General features: G+C 41.8%; 2 protein-coding genes across 2 annotated transcripts; one reads left to right on the forward strand and one right to left on the reverse strand.

Moving 5' to 3' along the window:
* Positions 1-1,030: 1,030 nt before the first annotated feature.
* Positions 1,031-12,234, reverse strand: nudcd3 (NudC domain containing 3). Its single transcript, XM_031287922.2, has 6 exons — positions 11,842-12,234; positions 8,080-8,375; positions 7,678-7,810; positions 5,814-5,957; positions 5,146-5,334; positions 1,031-1,411 (listed from the first exon to the last, which is right to left on the reverse strand). The coding sequence occupies exons 1-6, from the start codon at positions 12,037-12,039 to the stop codon at positions 1,301-1,303; spliced, it is 1,071 nt and encodes a 356-aa protein (XP_031143782.1). The 5' UTR covers positions 12,040-12,234; the 3' UTR covers positions 1,031-1,300.
* A 214-nt stretch (positions 12,235-12,448) lies between these two features.
* Positions 12,449-17,054, forward strand: mrps24 (mitochondrial ribosomal protein S24). The gene is made up of 4 exons (XM_031287958.2): positions 12,449-12,734; positions 13,907-13,984; positions 14,865-14,976; positions 16,566-17,054. Exons 1-4 carry the CDS (start codon positions 12,690-12,692, stop codon positions 16,847-16,849), a joined length of 519 nt encoding a protein of 172 aa, XP_031143818.1. The 5' UTR covers positions 12,449-12,689; the 3' UTR covers positions 16,850-17,054.
* Positions 17,055-18,976: the final 1,922 nt, after the last annotated feature.

Raw genomic sequence — 18,976 nt, forward strand, 5'->3', positions numbered from 1 at the left:
TGATCTCTAATCTCCAACATAACCAGTCCCGACCAGGTTAGGTGTTCATCATAAGTTACCACGGTGATTGAACCCGGTAACAAGTGATCCACCTTCGTTGTACAGAAAACCCTGGGTTGAACCTGAAGTTAGCTAGTTAACACCAAATCTTGCTTCGTAGTACAGGCCTCAGCTGTTAATCTCAATAAACCGACTTCTTATGTTTACATAACAGCAGTGGATTTTCTTTTGACGATTTTCTGGACATTTGTTTAAAATTTGCACTACATTTGGATGAAAACCTGGTGGCTGAGAGAGAACTAAATGTGGTGTTTGAAGCCCCCAACGTCATCTTCCAGGCAGCGCTGCCTGGAAGGCACTAGGATTAGGCAATGGTTAGGGTTAAGGTTAAGCGGGTGACACACCAACCGGACGGCCGACCTTCGGCAGAAAAGGCAGTCGGACTGACTGCCTCCCCGAGTTGGCCAAAAAAAGTGCCTCGGTCTGGTTTCTCCGGAAATTTAAAGCCAGACTGTCATGGCAGCTTGTTCAGAATACAATCTCATATTGTACTAAAATAGTTCACCGAAACGTGTTTCTGAAAACATTTTAAGAGAGAAATAGGCCGTGCAGTTGCTGAATCTGTCTTCATTTCAGATCGACAAAGGTCAGTTTAAAAGATTTTCGTCAGATTTTGAGAGACTCTAGTCACGCTAATCCCGCTCGTCATTTCCGGGTTAGCACTCCACCAATCAGATGGGTTATTGAGTCCGACTGCCCGCCCTCCAACGCAACATGTCAAAATGCCAAAATGAAGGCCGACGGCTCCTCGGACGGACGATGGCACGGAACACACCGAACAGACTCGAGTTACTGACCTCGCCAGACTGTCCGACGGCTGATTATCGGCTTGGTGTGTCACTGCCTTTAGGGTTAGGTGCCTTGAAGTCGACGTTGGGGGCTTAAAACACCATTGAGCACTAAATGCTCGAAATTTGGGAGAATTTGTATGAGAATAAAACTGAAAAATAACAGCAGAATCACTCATATAGGCACTGCAGAATTATTTTTTAAATAAAGAGCAAACAGTTAACAAAGAACACATTTATCAGATTTCTTACTACCAAAACATCAAATAAACATTTGATAGAATGACATGTCCTCATCTGTATTCACACCCCAAACAAAACCAGCTTCAGTTCGGCTCTTATAATTAAAGTCCAACACAACAGACCGGCAGGTAAATGTTGACTTTTCCCACAAGCAGCTCTGCAAATAAACTGGGATTCAGTTCATATTTGGCTGAGTCGCTGGCTGTGCCTCAGAACTGCACGGCGCTGGGTGGGATGTCAAACATGGAGGGGTCGAACTGCTGCCCTTTGAAGGGTGAGCCTTCGGCGTCCCAGCCCTTCTTCAGCATGTCGTGCACTTTCTGTAGAGGGAGGCACATGGAGAAATAGATGTTAAGTATGCACCATTCATGCTAAGAAATCCCACAGTGCCATCTAGGGGTGAGTCAACCTGCTGTAACTGAGCACAACTGCAAATGATGAAATACAAAAACAGATTGATGCTGATTTAGACAGCAGACAGTATGTCTGTCAGTTATTTTAACTGGCTTTTATAATATTCTGTATCAAGGTTATTATAGCTTTGAATTTTCAATTAGTTTTTATTTCCTTTTAGTTTGCTTTTCGAGTATGTGTGCCAGTTTTAGTTTAGTTTAAGTCTTTATATATTTAGTTTTAGTCTGTTTTGTTAGGGCCAAGTTAGTCTATATCCACGACGTTCCACTTCCGGGATTGATACGTTGCCGCCAGAAATTACGCCATATGTCCTTTTTTCCCGACAGATTTCCGTTACCTCCCCCTTTCTTTGTGTTGGCGTTCCTCAGATCTCTGCAGGGTAAATCCACACAGCTAGCTAGACTATCTGTCCAATCTGAGTTTTCTGTTGCACGACTAAAACTACTTTTGTACCTACTTTCACGTACACGTGTTCCACCAAAACAAGTTCCTTCCCGAGGCTATTTTGCAGAGGCACTGGGGCTCCGTCCGGCGCATAGCACCGCCCAAGACGATTGTGATTGGTTTAAAGAAATGCCAATAAACCAGAGCACGTTTTCCTCCCATCCCAGAATGCTGTGTGGACTAGCCAGACCCTCCTCAGCAGCGCTGTGGAGGAAGGTCTGGCAAAGTGTGACTAGAGCCAGGTATAATCTAGGTATGTAGCTCCATATACATACAGAACACCTGGTTGGAGAACTGTGTAGGAATGGCCATGATGTTTAATGTTTAATGTTCGTGCTACTTTAGTGTCCGATGTGAAGTAATTACTGCACAGGGCCATCTCCTGGAATGTCAATGTCAAGTCCGTTCAGTTTCTGTAAAAAACTAAACTGAAATGATTTGCGTTCACTTTTATTTTGTTTGTATTCGTTTTTGTTTTTTTTAACCTGGCAATATAGTTTCAGTTCACTTAAAAAGATTTTTTTACTGCTTATTTTTGTTTTAGTTTACTATAATAAACCTGTTTTCTGTACAACCAATCGTTATTTCACATCTGTACAAGTGGCGAGTGTTTTTCTAGTTCCAACAACTCCAACAGAGTGACACGTCTTCTCTCTGTTGGATCACGTCACGTTGATTTCAGGAGTTTCACTCTATGATATCAATAATTTAAACACACAAAGTTAATATTTATGAACCGGGACTTTCAGTATTTGGATCAAGTAGTTCGTGAAAAATAAGGTGGGCTGAATTCAGAAGCCTACAGCTGTCACTTCAGTGTGTCAGGCATAGGCGCCGATTTATGTTTTCTCCGTGGGTGCTTACAGGCAAAAAAAAAAGAAAGTAGTCAAAAAATGTTTGCAGAACCTTAGGAAATGGACAGCGGCCGACACGAACACACACGCCTATTAACTCGATAACAAAGCCGTAAAGTAGGCTTTCACCTCAGGACAGCACCACTTCTCACAAATAAAGATAGGATTGGAGATGAAAAGTTGAACTGACACGTAACGTTGTTAGTCTCACTCTGATTACCTAATGCACATGCACACACTGTATAGTGGGGGGTCACTAAAGAGGGGTTTTCATCCGAGAGACGCTGTGATTAGTGGATAGGATATGGAGCAGGGGACTGACAGCGACATAACCAATCACACTATGACAGACGCTCCACTCAGCACCAACTGCAATGTTTAATTTTAAATGAATGTAGCCTACTGGCAGTCTGGCACACGTGGGTGCTCAGTATTTTCCGTGGGTGCTCGAGCTCCGGAGCACCCACGGTATCGGCGCCTCTGGTGGGAGGTACAAATTAAATCAACATTTACGTATCGGCTCAGACTCCATATTGGCACATACTGAATATTAAATATGCTATTGCAAATGCCCTACTGTTTATGTTCTTAGAACCGTTTAGAAAACAGTTGTTTATTTTAGGGAACTCACCAACAACACACGGGACTGCACCCCCTTGTCGCTCCACCCTGCCTGCCTGCTCGCCTCTCATTAAAAATAAATGACTAGGCGCGTCAATCGCTCCCCGTCTAAAAAAGGCCTTCTTACACAAAAGCCAGCGAAGAAACACGAAACCTCTAGCGCAGAGCTGACTTTAAGTAAAAATTCTCATTATGCAAAATGGCTCATTTCAGAACCACGTATTGTATTATAATTACTGATGTATTAATGTGTTCATCACTTTAATGTTGCAGCTGGTAAAGGTGGAGCTCATTTTGCATCTTTGGTAGATTGTGAATTTCACAGAGGGATCAATAACGTTTTATCCTAATTAGTGCTGTCAAACGATTAAAATATTTAATCGCGATTAATCGCATTAATGTCATAGTTAACTCGCAATTAATCACAATTAGTCGCACATTTTTTTCTATTCTAAATGTCCCTAGATTTCTTTTTGTCCCACTATTTTTTTCTCATTTTAATGCTCTTATCATGGAAAAGTGGATCAGCCTGGCTTTGTGCTTTGACGAGGGGGCGGAGAATTACCATCAGCTGTGTGCTTGGCCATCAGCTGTGCTCGGCCATCAGCTGTGTGCTCGGCCATCAGCTGTGCTCGGCCATCAGCTGTGTGCTTGGCCATCAGCTGTGCTCGGCCATCGGCTGTGTGCTCGGCCATCGGCTGTGTGCTCGGCCATCAGGGCCATCAGCTGTGTGCTTGGCCATCAGCTGTGCTCGGCCATCGGCTGTGTGCTTGGCCATCAGCTGTGCTCGGCCATCAGCTGTGTGCTCGGCCATCGGCTGTGTGCTCGGCCATCAGCTGTGTGCTCGGCCATCAGCTGTGTCCTTGGCCATCAGCTGTGTGCTTGGCCATCAGCTGTGTGCTTGGCCATCAGCTGTATGCTCGGCCATCAGCTGTGTCCTTGGCCATCAGCTGTGTGCTTGGCCATCAGCTGTATGCTCGGCCATCAGCTGTGTCCTTGGCCATCAGCTGTATGCTTGGCCATCAGCTGTATGCTTGGCCATCAAGTGGTATTTCAGACTGGACGTGCTGCGATGATAGCTCAGTTCACAACGACAAAACACACAGATCACTTTGGTCTTGTCAATGGAACCATTTGGCAACTTTTTAAAGGTAAACTTTCCATTCAGAATCTTATTGGCATCCATTTTGGCGTCTCGCGCTCGCCATCCACTCAATACGTAACGTTAGCCTACTACTCTTTGGCCGGCTCGCAAGCCCAAACAAGTGTGTGTGGCGTGTCTGTTGTTTAGTTTCCGGTCTAGCTAGATCCGGTGTGGTGTTGTAGTTTTTCTAACGTTACTAGTTGTTGCAACAGCATGTGAAAAGAACTACAAAGTTTACTCGGCCAAAAAGAACGTTAATCTCGCGGTAAGAAAATTTACGCCGTTAAAATGGGTTTGTGTAACGCCGTTAATAACGCGTTTAACTGACAGCACTACTCCTAATCTATAATTATACATCAGAATGTATTATTTGATTATATGTTGTATTATAAATCTGAATCAAAGTAACTAAACTATCAAATAAATGTAGCTAAGTAGAAATATAAAGTAGCAGAAAATGGAAATACTCAAATAAAGCAAACAAGGACCTTTTTGTACTTAAGTACAGTACTTGTAGTAAAGGTACTTAGTTACTTTCCACCGCTGCCTATCTGTTTGTGTTGAGTCGTGCCCTCACCATTTCGTGACTCTGGGGTTTCCCCTGCAGCTTCTGATGGTAGTCGAAGGAGAGTCGGTCCAGAACGGCGTGCTCCTCCTCGTCAACCGTTGCCATGGAGCGTTCGCGGTTAATTTTGTCTATATCAATCTCCTGTTCTCCTTTCAGCACCGCGTTCCACCAAACCTCTGAGGTCTTACTGAGCGACAGCTGGAAGACAAAGACGGTGAGTTAAACCAAAAGCTGTTCATTTGAGAAGTTGGACACAAAGTGTGTGTGTGCGTGTGTGTGTTCTTGTTTAACTATATTCGTGGGGTCCAAAAACCGGGAGTCCAGTATACTTGTCGGGTCCGGACAGCTTTGTGGGGCCAAAATGCTGGACCCCACAACTTCAAAGGGCTGTTTGAGGGTTAAGACTTGGTTTTAGGATTAGGGTTAGAATTAGGTTATGGTTAGGGTGAGGGTAAGGGTTAAGGTTAGGCATTTAGTTGTGATGGTTAAGGTTAGGGTAAGGGGCTAGGGAATGCATTATGTCAATGACAGGTCCACACAAAGATAGTGCCACAAACCTGTGTGTGTGTGTGTGTGTGTGTGTGTGTGTGTGTGTGTGTGTGTGTGTGTGTGTGTGTGTGTGTGTGTGTGTGTGTGTGTGCGTGTGTGTGTGTGCGTGTGTGTGTGTGTACACTCACGACCACGCAGCGTCCAGGCTCCAGACTCCACAGAGAGTTCTCAGTGTTGATCTTGTGAGTGAACTCTCCCTCCATCAGTGTTTTCTCTTCGGCTCCCTCGCTCACACACACCTGCAAGCTGCCGCTCTGCAGACTGACTCTGACCTGAGGACGGACAGCGGGACACACAACATGTAATGAGACACAACTACAATCACTGGAAGGAGAACAGTATTCCTGATACGACAGGTGGCGGAATAGACCAGGGCCACGTTTGGCCCCGACTAAAACGTAGCAACACGTTTATTGAACTGAAATGGCGGTGGCTTGAACACACTGTTGTATACGCAGGTGCTCTGCCTTTTTATTACCACAAGTTGACGTACAAGTCTCTGCTGATTGGGTATCTCTGAAATATTTTATATTTTTATTATCACTCATATTTAGGAGATACAGAGGTGATATGATTCAGGTGTATAAGCTTGTACAGGGAATACATGATGCGTCAGTTGAGCCTATCTTTCAGTTTTGGAGCAATAGGTATGAGACACGAGGGAAATCTTTAAAACTTTACCCTAGAACATACCGGTCTGAAAAGAGAAAGAATTTTTTCTCGGTGCAGTAAAATAATGGAACGAGCATCCAGAAGAAGTTTTGCGTTCCCCTTCAATTAATTCTTTGAAGAATAGGTTGGATGCATTTTGCCTGTCAAAAGGTGTAAAGCTTGTCAGTAATTGATGTAACTTATTTATGAATTGTTAGAAAATTTCAATCATGAAATTAATGTGTTTTATGAAAACATGTTAAAATGTGAATATATGTATTTGTTTTGTGTTGCTTGAGTCTGGAATAGAGGATTTTATATCCTGTACCAGAATTTTTTTCAATAAATTTCAACAAAAGTTAACCTCCTTGATTTCATGTTGTTTATGGAGAAGGAGAACCAGTGAATTAGTAAAGGGGAAATGCAACGCTACCAAACCACGGCCGGGCAATCGTGTGTCGCCGCAACGTGTAATTGCATTTTTCGAGAGGTGCCCGTCAGGCTCCGGCGTAGGGTCCGGCGTAGGGTCAGTATCTCCACGTACCTACGAATGTAGCCACGGCGTAGATTTAATGCAGAAGCATAAATCACGCTTAAAGCCAGCGCGCTGCACACCGTTTCACACCGTTCCCAGGAAACATGCCATTCAACGAAGGAAATCGTAGCAAAACATATGATTAAGCGTGCCCCGGTCTTTCTCAAATGGGGGTAAACATGGGGGCACTTTGGAGAACTGCAGGGGGTACGCGAGATGTTTTTTAGATGTAAATTTAAAAAAATATCACTTATGATTCCTAAAATATTTATAGTAACAAATGATGAGTAATACTAGGAAAAAAAAAAATAATGAGAATGATTAATAAATGATGATTGATTCTACACATTTGAAGTAGCGTTTAAGTGTTCTTCAGTTACAAAGTTATTGTTTAGTAACTCCACCACGCCTTTTTTTTCTAACAAAAGAGGTTTTGCGCTCATAAGTGTGTAATTGGTTGAGATAACATTTCAAAAGGGGGGTGAGTGGTGGCACGGAGGCTCAGTGGTTAGCACTGCTGCCTCACAGCAACTAGGCACAGCAGAGTTGGATCCCCGGTCCGGGCCGGGCCTTTCTGTGTGGAGTTTGCATGTTGTCCCAGTGTTTGGCTGGGGTTTCCTCCGGGTGTTCCGGTTTCGTCCCAACCATAAAGACATGCGTGATAACTAGGACTACAGTTGAAGTAGAGTGTCTGGCTAACACTGGCGCATTTACGGAAATGTTGATTAATGTGCAGTGTCCTAATAAATAAATAAATCTTAAATTATTGACAAAGTTTGAGAACCACTGGAATAGACGGTGTTTACCTGTCGGCCTTTAACAACCGTCTTGGGCACAAACACTCGGACCTCCACGTCAGTGTAGTCCTGAGACCAGCTGTAGTTTTCCCTCACAGCCCCGTTGTAACTGTCAGGGTCCGACTGGAACTTCTCCCGACTCCTGACAGACACACACATATGTACAAAAATCATTTATTTACTAGGCATGGGCCGGAATAAGGTTCTGACGGTATGACGACCTTCAACAAAAATATCACGGTATCACAGTTTCACGTAATTGCAAATCAAAATTGTAATCGCAATATCTTGATTTTTTTCTCCCCTAAATCGTTCAGCCCTAGAAGCAGCCATTGTGATTGCGTCTATATGATTATACAGATTTGATTCACCAATAAAAACAAGTGGCTTTGTTGGATAACGGCAACTCACTCTTGTGCTGAGGTTGCGCTGGCTGCAGCCGCCTGGTCTCCCCGAGCCAACTGGCCCGGACCGCCGACGCTGCTGTCGGGCCAAGGGCCAGCGGTCGCTCCTGAGGAGGAAGGAGCTGGAACCTCCCTGGGAGAGCTCTCCTCTGTGCTCGGCTCCTCTCTCTCCTCTGGAGGCTGGTCGCTGATCTCCAGCTCCTGCACTGCCGGAGGAACACATCGACTCTCCTCTCTCTTCTGCAGCTCGCTCTGCTGCCTCTCTCTGTCGTGCTCCGCCAGCTTCTCAAACAGCTTAAACGTCTGAAGAGGGAATAAAAGATCATTGCAGCTCAGTGTATAAGAGGAGGAACTAAACTAGCTGCTGCTGATGTGTTTGTCTTGCTCTTGGCTCACTGTAGCACAGAATCAGTTTTTGTTACTCTTTAACAAAACAGAAAATACAGACATTGCATTAAAATTGTCAGTTACACTCCCATTTAAAGCTATAGTGTGTAGTTTCTGTCGCCCCCGTGAGGAATTCTAAGTAATGACAACAACACTGTCGGTGCGTCCACATGAAACAAGCCTTCCGTGATCACGCACACGCCCCCCTCCCTCCTCCACACAGTTGCTAGTAGCCAAGGAGGACACGGAGGATTAAAAAAACATGATGGACTCTTCAGAAGAGGTCATTATCTTCACTTGAGGTTCTGCGTGCAAAAGTCGCCGGACGCCACAATCTTCTGAACATAGTCATACTGAGAAATCCAGAGAGAGTTGTGTGGAGCTGATAGTCTTAATCAGCTTTGGAGCAACTCATTTGGCAACGGCTTGAACGTAACGGACGTTCATTAATATCAAAAAGTTACGCACTAAAGCTTTAATGTTGAAATTAAATGTAGAGCTGCAATGAGTAATCGATTAGATGTCAAATATTATATCTATCGCCAACTATTTTGATAATCTATTAATCAGTATGAGTCATTTTTTTATGAAAAAAAAAAGTCCAGCTTGTTAAATGTGAATATGTTCTAGTGTCTTCTCTCCTCTGTGACAGTAAACTGAATATCTTTGAGTTGTGGACAAAACAAGAGATTTGAGGACGTCATCTTGGGCTTTTTTGGGGAAACTCTGATCCACATTATCTGATATTTTACAGACCAAACAACAAATCGATTAACCGAGAAAATAATAGGGGTGGGAGTTAGAGCTTAGATCGGACCAAAAAAATCAAGCCCGAACCTGCCCGAGCCCGAGCACGTTGGGTCCGAGCCCGGCCCGGCCCGACACATTAACTGGAATTATGAGCCCGAGCCCGATTTAAACCCGACAATTTTTTAATACGTGGGCCGTTATAACTGATGTTCTCAACTATAATTCAGAGTTGTTTGAACTGCAGAAATCTGTTTAGAATAATACAACAAGGACGAAGCCTGTAAACTGCTGTTAGTTTAGAATGGAACGGATCGCAAGTGGATCTGAATGAAGAAACGTAAAAAAAAAAAGCAACAATGATGAACAACATATTGTTGTCACTGCCCACGACTTGTTTAAACTGCTTCCATACCTCCGACTTTCCTCCACACTTGCTCAAAAGGTAATTCTCCTGTTTTTCTTTTTTTCTTTACATCTTCAAACTCCCGGTGTGATGCGTGCGAGAGGAGGAGACTCCGCGCATGACACGTGCTGCATTTTGTAACTGCAGCCTAACTTTTGTACACATTTGTTACTTTTATATAGCCTATATATATATATTTATAATATTTCTGATTATGGCATAGCTATCTCCCCACCCAAATAGGATAATAAGGTAATGGATAAAAAAAAATAAATTGCTTGATCAAGGGTCCGGCCGGCCCGGCCCGAGGATGCGGCGGAAAATAACGGCCCGAGCCCGACCCGAGGTCCGGTCGGGCTCGGATCGGGCTTGGGCCGAGAATCTAAACTCTACTGGGAGTCTCTTGGCACCTCACGATTCAATTCTGATTCAGAGGCCAACGATTCGATTCTAATTTATTAGATGCAACAATTTCCATGCGTGATTTTTAAAACTATACATATAAATCTAAGTTTGCTTCTCAGAGTTTGCTAATCACTTCCTAGACAAAGCAGCTAGATAAAGCTTAGATTTTGACATATATAGTATTGGTCACACACAAGTTCTAATGAAATGTTTTGTCTACTGAGGTCTTTATTTTGTAGTCATTCCATGCTTAAGCCTTGAACATGCTTGAGAAAGTCCCCTTCTCTCCCAGTAATCTTCCACGTCAGAGGCTCAGTCATGTTTAAAGGTGGAGAATTGGCTTCTTAGAACATGAAACATGAGGTGGTCAGATGTTAGATCATGTGTTTGTATATATATATATATATATATATATATATATATATATATATATATATATATATATATATATATATACATACACACAACATTTATTTATTTTTTCCTTTTGGCCATTTTTGTCTGTGTTTTTTTTCTGCACTCTTGCCTAAACTCTAAGTTGTTGTCCATTATCCCGTCCTCTTTCAGTCACTCTGTTTTCTGATGTGTACTTGTCTGGAGACAGTAACTTTTAAATAAAAATAAAGAAAAAATTTTAAAAAATAAAATTGATTATTAACTTATCTAAATCGAGCATCAATTCGTTCTAGAGAGAATCGCGATGCATCTAAGAATCGATTATTTTTACCACCCCTAGAAAATAATGGACAGATTTATCGACTATGAAAATAATCGTTAGTTGCAGCCCTACTTTGATGCTTTCATTACGATAATTATGTTATTTAGAATTAAATAAAAATATGTAAACTGTGAATGTGTGAACATAAAAAGAATGTCACTGCAAGTTGCACTGTGTATGATTGTGTATTTGACAAATTAACGTTGATTTGCTTTGGAAAAAAAATAATAGAAAGACATTTTGATCCACCTATCTGTTAATATCACAATAAAAAAATCCTGTCAGAGGAGATCCGTGAGTGCGATATACAAACTAAGCTTAAAACTATGTTTTGAATATTAAGTGCCAAATAATTCATTTTTTTTCCATTCATTTTATTTCATTTGTTAGGGTCCAGGTACAGTTTTTATTAACATAAATGTTGCCATTTGATGAATTTGATTTGATGCATTGTACGAGAGTTAGCTTCAGGCTAATTTGCATCTGCATGTAAAAACATGACAACATCTAACACAACAAGACAGATCACAAATGCTACATCAATATAATGCACATTGTGACACACACACACACACACACACACACACACACACACACACACACACACAGTGTGTGGCACTATCTTTGTGGGGACCCGTCATTGACATAATGCATTCCCTAGCCCCTTATCCTAACCTTAACCATCACAACTAAATGCCTAACCTTAACCCTTACCATAACCTAATTCTAACCCTAATCCTAAAACCAAGTCTTAACCCTCAAACAGACCTTTAACCTTGTGGGGTCCAGCATTTTGGCCCCACAAGTATACTGGACTCCCAGTTTTTGGACCCCACGAATATAGTTAAACAAGAACACACACGCACATGATCAGCAGTTGAAAAACAAGAAAATAAAGGGAGAAAAAGCAGGATGTTAGTGGTTGCAGAGATGAACTAGCTACAGGTCTTTATGTTGTCTGGAATAGCATTTCATTGAGTGATGGCTTTAACGGAATAATAAATACAGGCGCACAAAACAAACTGTAAGTTTAAACAGTCAAATAACTTAAGAAGTGGCTCTTTCCCCATGTTGCCATGGCACTGAAAAATACCAAAAAACTTCACCTTAAACACCATCTTCTCCGCCACACCGGGAGGGAAGCCCATCTTCTCGTTGGGACTTGACAGCAAACGATAAAAGTCCGTCTTGCGATACAGAAACCCGAAATAGACCTGAAGAAAGTCCTGAATGTTCCCAACGTGCTGCAGGATCCCGAGCAGAGCGTTGTCGTACATCTCTGTCATCTGCAGAGGCGACGCCATGGCGGCTTTCAACGTCTAACCGTGTTCACTAACCTGTGGAGTATCCCAACCGCCGATTTAGAGACCGAAATAAAGAGCCTTTATCAAGAAATATAAGTTTATAAATAAGTGGGACTCGCTGGGCAACGTTTTTAACGCCTGTGTGTTTCTCCTTCTAGAACAATAGTGACGCTTCCGGTGTCAGCTTTTCAAAATAAGTGCACCTTCTCTACAGACCAAACACGTAAATAAATTCCATGATATGTATGTAAATATTTCAATAAAAGTAATTTAAAAACTAAAACAAAAAACACGTATGATTCGACATAATTAATCACAAAAATAAAAAAATATAGAAAAACTATTAACTCTAACAAATAGAAAACTAATCAATGGCTTAATAGCTAGCTTTTATTTTACTTTGTCTTTATCCGGTTGGTACATGTCAACAGTCGTCCGGCGGAAACAGATGCCCGACTGTTGGATAAACAGTTCCAGTGTACAGGCATTGCTTACCCGAGACAAACTAATTTTGACTAATATTAACACGAATTATAATCAGTTGAGTGTTTCAGTTTTAATTACATGTTAAAACTACATCGGAATAGTAACACATTTGAGAAAATAGTCTTAGCTGTCTCTGCGCTTCTTACGTTTAATATTCAAAAAACATGGCGGCGGCGTCCTTGAGCAGCACAGGGAGCGTGAGGCTGCTGGTAAGTTAAACAATATGTAAACGTTTAATACATTTCTATGAACTCATGTTGTGACATTGTAACGTATCACTGGGCTCTGCTTTATTCGGCTGTAACGTTACAGTTTGAGGGCGTGTTTATTTAGAAGCTAACGGTGTAACCTACAGTAAGACGTTAGCTTCCGGTCTCACATGTTGTTAAACGTGTATCTCCGTTTTTCCATTTTAACCTCGTCTAACGAAGTCCCTCAACACATAAAGGAACATATCGCTCTTCAGTTCATCATTTAACGTCAACACATCTGGAGATACGTGGTTGTCACTGGACAGGAAGGGGAGGAAAAACTGTCATCTGAAAAGTAACTACAGCTGTCAGACAAATGTAGTGGAGTACAAAGTACAGCATTTACCTCTGAGATTTAGAGGAGTGCAAGTATAAATCAGCATAAAAATGGAAATGGTAACGAAAAACCACTGAAGTACCGTACTTGAGTTTTCAACTAACCCTCCTGTTGTCCTCCGGTCAAATTTGACCCATTTTCAAAATGTTTCTATATCAGAAAATTTTCTTTTAACCAAAAAAAAAAAAAAAAAAAAGTAACATGGATGGTTCCATACAACGCTCTTCACATGTCAAATAAATGGTCAGTTCACTACTTTCATTGAATGTGGGTGTTTTATTTAATTTGATAGCATTTGAAAAAAATAAATTGATAAAAGAACGTTGAAGAAAGTGACAAAAAATGTCGGTAAAAGCTTTAAAAACAGAGGAAAAAAATCACAAAAGTGTTTAAAATGAAGACCAAAACCTTGTGAACTTTAGGAAATATTAGGCCTTTATTATGACAGGATAGCTAGACATGAAAGGGGAGAGAGAGGGGGAATGACATGCAGCAAAGGGCCACAGGTCGGAGTCGAACCTGCGGCCGCTGCAGCGGACACGGATCCTCTGTACATGGGGCACACGCTCTACCAGGTGAGCTACCCGAGTGGCCCGTTAATTTTAAATTTTGACCCAAAAAACCAAATTGCATGGTCAACGGGAGGACAACACAAGGGTTAACTGAACATCATTTCATGAGCTCAACTCTTACTGACCCCTATTTGAGCCTGCAAATTTGCCTTCTGTTTTTTAGAAACCAGTCATAATAATCTATTGTTCTTTCCCTCTCTTTCCTCCTGTTTCCTCTGCAGAGTGCTTTAGCCAGGTCCGGCTCATTATGCAGCTCCTCTGGAAGCAGAGCCCTCCACGTCACTGCAGTGTGCTGCAAGGTAAAAACACATCATAGTTAACCATCGGGCTGTTGTTATACTTGTCTTGACCCTCCTAAGAGTACTGTATTAAATGATAGGTTCACATTATTTCAAGTCTGTCTTAAAGTGCTCATATTATGCTCATTTTCAGGTTCATAATTGGATTTAGAGGTTGTACCAGGATAGGTTTACATGGTTTAATTTTCAAAAAACACCATATTGTTGTTGTACTGCACATTGCTGCAGCTCCTCTTTTCACCCTGTGTGTTGAGCTCTCTGTTTTAGCTACAGAGTGAGACCCTTCACTGCTGTAACATCTTTGTTGGGAGTCGCACATGCTCAGTAGCTAGGTAAGGACTACTAGCCAGTCAGAAGCAGAGTATGAGGGCGTGCCATGCTAGCAGCTAGGTGAGCATTATAACGTGTGTTCCAAAGTGACCACGTTTGTCTCTGAAGTAAAGGCTGGACTACAATAGAGCTGTTTGGAGCAGTTTGTGAACAGTGTTTTCTGTTGGAGATGGTAAGTCCCTTTGGGGTGGACTTTGGGCTTTTTCACTTTGTAAACCTATAACATGCACAAAAATATATATAACACAATAAAGGAAAGGGAAAAAGCCAAAACGCATAATATGAGCACTTTAAAACAATACGTATTTGCCCATATGAGTTACAAAATTTAGTAGTTATCTCCCAAAGTTACAGTCCTTTTAGTGCAACATTCATTACATATTTGGATATTTGCACAAAGCTGTAATTAAGCATTCCCCTCGGCTCGGCTTTTGGATCAAGACTCATCGTCTAGTTATCAGTTTGCTTTACTAGAGAGCTTCTAAACTAGGAAGTTACAGACTTTTTTTTACTGACATTTGGCCCTCTTTCTTTCTTTTTTGTTTTCCAGAACAAGGCAGCCCGTGTCCGAGTGGGGAAAGGAGACAAACCTTTGACCTATGAGCAAGCACTTCCACCTCATCACATTGGCCATCGCAAAGGATGGCTGTCACAGAACACCAGTGAGCACGACCATGATGCTCGTTAAAGAGCAACTTAACAGCTTACATCTAGAGTTGTAATGGTGTAATGTTTCTTCAGCCTGACTTCAAAATGAAACACAAAAGGACATGTGGGAAAGGCTCAAAGCATTGGTGTCTAAGTAACTAATGTTAACCAAAGTCTTTGAAATTGGAGAAAGCTGTAACTGACAGCCGCGAACCGTCCACTAAAAGTTCTGTTTTTGCCGCTGACAGTCTCAGATTATTATTCTAAGTGTCTGACAACATTATGGAAAGGATCCCTACAGAGATAGGGCTTTTAGTTAAAGAGTAAGATCCGTTTTGTTTAACATGAAACAGCCCCGAAATCACCATCACCAAACCCACCAGACTCCATGTAAATAATCAGTACTTTTAGCGTGTAAATGGGGGAATTAAGGGTTTATTTCAACCAAACCAGAGTGGTGATTGTTGGGACAGTGGAAAGACGAACCAAGACGGCTTTTAATAGTTTGAGTTTGTTTCTGTCGACTTTGAATGAAGTGTGTTTTAAGATGTCTAAATGACTGTTTATTTGAATGGAGTCTGGTGCGATTTCGGGGCTCTTTCATGTTAAACAAAAACGATCTTACTCTTTAACAAAAACGTCTATCTCACTCTGTAGGGATTCTTTCCATAATGTTGTAAAAACAGCACTTTTAGTGGATGGAAATTGAAGGTGCACGAAGGTGCTGCTTGCTAAATACTGGACCAATTTTTAAAATTGTTGTTTCCATAAGTCACTTCGACATTAGTCTATATCTAACGTTCTACTTCCGGGATTGCTCCGGTGCCGCAGAAAATTCCGCCGGATGCACGTCGTTTTGCCGATTTCCATTTCCTTCTGCTTTCTTTTGTGTTGTAATTCTAAACTCTGGTGGATTTGTGAGGACTATGGTTAACTGCTCCTCAGATCTCTGCAGGGTAAATCCAGACAGCTAGCTAGACTATCTGTCCAATCTGAGTTTTCTGTAGTCCAGCCTTTACTTCAGAGACAAACGTGGTCACTTTGTAACACACGTTATAATGCTCGCCTAGCTGCTAGCATGGCACGCCCTCATACTCTGCTCCTGACTGGCTAGTAGTCCTTACCTAGCTACTGTCAGGGCACGCCCTCATACTCTGCTTCTGACTGGCTAGTAGTCCTTACCTAGGTACTATCAGGGCACGCCCTCATACTCTGCTTCTGACTGGCTAGTAGTCCTTACCTAGCTACTGTCAGGGCACGCCCTCATACTCTGCTTCTGACTGGCTAGTAGTCCTTACCTAGCTACTGAGCATGTGTGACTCCCAACAAAGATATAACAGCAGTGAGAGGTCTCACTCTGTAGCTAAAAACAGAGAGCTCAACACACAGGGTGAAAAGAGGAGCTGCAGCAATGTACAGTACAACAAAAATATGGTGTTTTTTGATAATTAAACCATGTTAACATATTCTGATATAACCTCTAAATACAATTATGAACCTGAAAATGAGCATAATATGAGCACTTTAATAAATCCAGGAGCTATATTAATCGTTAGATTACTGCTGTATGTCTCAGTACATCTCTCCTTCCTGTTTCTTCTAGGTAACCTGAAAGGAGAGGAGGGTGCTGCTGAACGGACCGTAGAGGACGTGTTCGTGAGGCGTTTCATGTTCGGGACCTTCCACGGCTGCCTGGCCAATGAGATTGTGATCAAAAGGCGCGGCAACGTGCTCATAGTGTGCGCTCTAATGCTCCAGAAACTACCCCCACAGAAGTTTTACTTCTTAATAGGCTATTCAGAGTCACTGCTGTCACACTTGTACAAATGCCCCGTCAAGCTCGAGGTTCAGACCCTGCAGGACAAAGCTGTGTACAAGTACCTCTGAGCTGTGTACAAGTACCTCTGACGGACCTGTGTAGTGCTGAAACTGAATGGTTCTTCTAGAGACTGTGCCCCACCTGCTGGGTTTAGTTCTGGTATAAAATGGTGACTTTGTTCCTGTCTCCATCATCTGTTTTCAATTGTCAAAAGGTGTATTGCTTTTGTTAAACAAACTCAGAATTATAGAAAATTCAATCATGCGTGTGAAACATTACAGCTGAAATTTTTACACAAATTTAGCTACTACAAGGTTTAATAAACTGTATGTGTGATTATATTAGGGCTGCACCATGTGAGGAATATATGCAATAACGTTGTTGAATGTCGCGATAACGATACTTGCGATACATAAACAGTGTACTTAAAGTGGACTCAGTTCTGCTGCTTTCAATATTCTGCTAAAATGCAACAAATTGCTTGTTGAATTTTTTTCATTGAACAAATTGAAGATTGAATTGAATATAAAAGGCAGCACTAAAAAAACCCAAGTTACATTTTAAAGGTCCTATGACATCCTGCTTTTTGGATGCTTTTATATAATAATAATAATACGTTTTATTTAAAGGCGCCTTTCTCGGCACTCAAGGACACCATATATATATATATATATATATATATATATATATATATATATATATATATATATATATATACATAGGCCTTAGTGGTCCCCTAATACTGTATCTGAAGTCTCTTTATATAGACCTTAGTGGTCCTCTAATACTGTATCTGAAGTCTCTTTCCCTAAATTCAGCCTTGGTGCAGAATTACAGCCACTAGAGCCAGTCCCACAATGAACTTTCCTTAGGATGTGCCATTTCTGTGTCTTTAGCTTTAAATGCTATTGTGGCCTTGAACTGCCATGCTTCGCTCGTTTGAAAGCCATGATGTCTCTCTCTCTCTCTCATGGGCGGGCCAAATTCTCTGGGTGGGCAAAGCAGAGAAAGGGGAGGTAACCTTTCCTCTTATGACGTCATAAAGGGAAGATTCCAGATCGGCCCATCTGAGCTTTCATTTTCTCAAAGGCAGAGCAGGACACCCAGGGCTCGGTTTACACCTATCACCATTTCTAGCCACTGGGGGACCATAGGCAGGTTGGGGGAACTCATATTAATGTTAAAAAACCTCAAAGTGAAATCTTCATGCCATGGGACCTTTAACCTTCGTGTTGTCCTCGGGTCAAATTTTTCAAAAAGTTTCTATATCCGAACTTTGGGTTTCAAATTTTCAAAAAGAAATAACGTGGATGGCTCCCAACAACACTCTACACAAGTTTTATTCAATTTCAGCATTTGAATTTTTTTTTTTTTTTTGTAGTGACAAAAATGTCGGGAAAAGCTTCAAAAACGTGGGGAACAAAACACACAAAAACGTCAAAAGGTACAGAAAAAAACAAGTGAGAAAAACATTGGTGGAAAAGCAACAAAAGTGTCGAAAAAGACGTCCAAAACGTTGAAAAAAAAGGTAAAATTTTGACCCAGAAAAACAAAGTTGCACGGTCGACGGGAAGGCAACACAAGGGTTAAAGCGCAGTTTTCTGCTTTTTTTTTTTTTTTCAACCAACACAAAATTGTCTTTCGCGATATCGTTATTGTGTCAGTTAATTTGCGACGACGAAAAAGAGATATATTGTGAAGCCCTAGATTATCCACATTTGGGGTTTTAATGTGGATAGCAGGGGCGGAGAGGATGGGTGGCGTCTGGTAGTCCAGCCTCGAATGTTTTCCTCAGAAGCCCTGAATCTTTTAGGTTTTTTTTTGTTTAAAGGAACACGCCGACTTATAGGGACTTTGTCTTATTCACCGTATCCCCCAGAGTTAGATAAGTCCAAACATACCCTTCTCATCTCCGTGCGTGTCATAACTCTGTCTGATGCACCCACCGCTAGCCTAGCTTAGCACAGATCCTGGAGGTAACCGGCTCCATCTAGCCTACTGCTCCCAATAAGTGACAAAATAAAACCAACATGTTCCTATTTACATGTTGTGATTTGTATAGTCACAGCGTGTACAAAAAACAAGGTCATATGAGACACAGCCATCTTCTAACAGTATACAAACTGGGAACTATATTATCAGAAGGCAAAGCACTGCTACTTCTGCTACTTGGGCGGAGTGATTTGCTCGCAGCA

Source organism: Sander lucioperca, chromosome 14, assembly GCF_008315115.2.
Source record: "Sander lucioperca isolate FBNREF2018 chromosome 14, SLUC_FBN_1.2, whole genome shotgun sequence".
Classification (NCBI taxonomy): domain Eukaryota; kingdom Metazoa; phylum Chordata; class Actinopteri; order Perciformes; family Percidae; genus Sander; species Sander lucioperca.

What these genes read in the sequence shown, in the direction of transcription:
- nudcd3 (XM_031287922.2), bottom strand. Translation starts at nt 12,039, where the DNA reads ATGGCGTCGCCTCTGCAGATGACAGAGATGTACGACAACGCTCTGCTC. An exon ending in CGGAGAAGATGGTGTTTAAG is followed by an intron (nt 8,376 to 11,841) that starts GTGAAGTTTTTT and finishes TTCCCTCTTCAG; the next exon opens with ACGTTTAAGCTGTTTGAGAA. An exon ending in AACCCCAGAGTCACGAAATG is followed by an intron (nt 1,412 to 5,145) that starts GTGAGGGCACGA and finishes CTCCCTCTACAG; the next exon opens with AAAGTGCACGACATGCTGAA.
- mrps24 (XM_031287958.2), top strand. Translation starts at nt 12,690, where the DNA reads ATGGCGGCGGCGTCCTTGAGCAGCACAGGGAGCGTGAGGCTGCTG. An exon ending in TCACTGCAGTGTGCTGCAAG is followed by an intron (nt 13,985 to 14,864) that starts GTAAAAACACAT and finishes TTTGTTTTCCAG; the next exon opens with AACAAGGCAGCCCGTGTCCG. An exon ending in ATGGCTGTCACAGAACACCA is followed by an intron (nt 14,977 to 16,565) that starts GTGAGCACGACC and finishes TGTTTCTTCTAG; the next exon opens with GTAACCTGAAAGGAGAGGAG.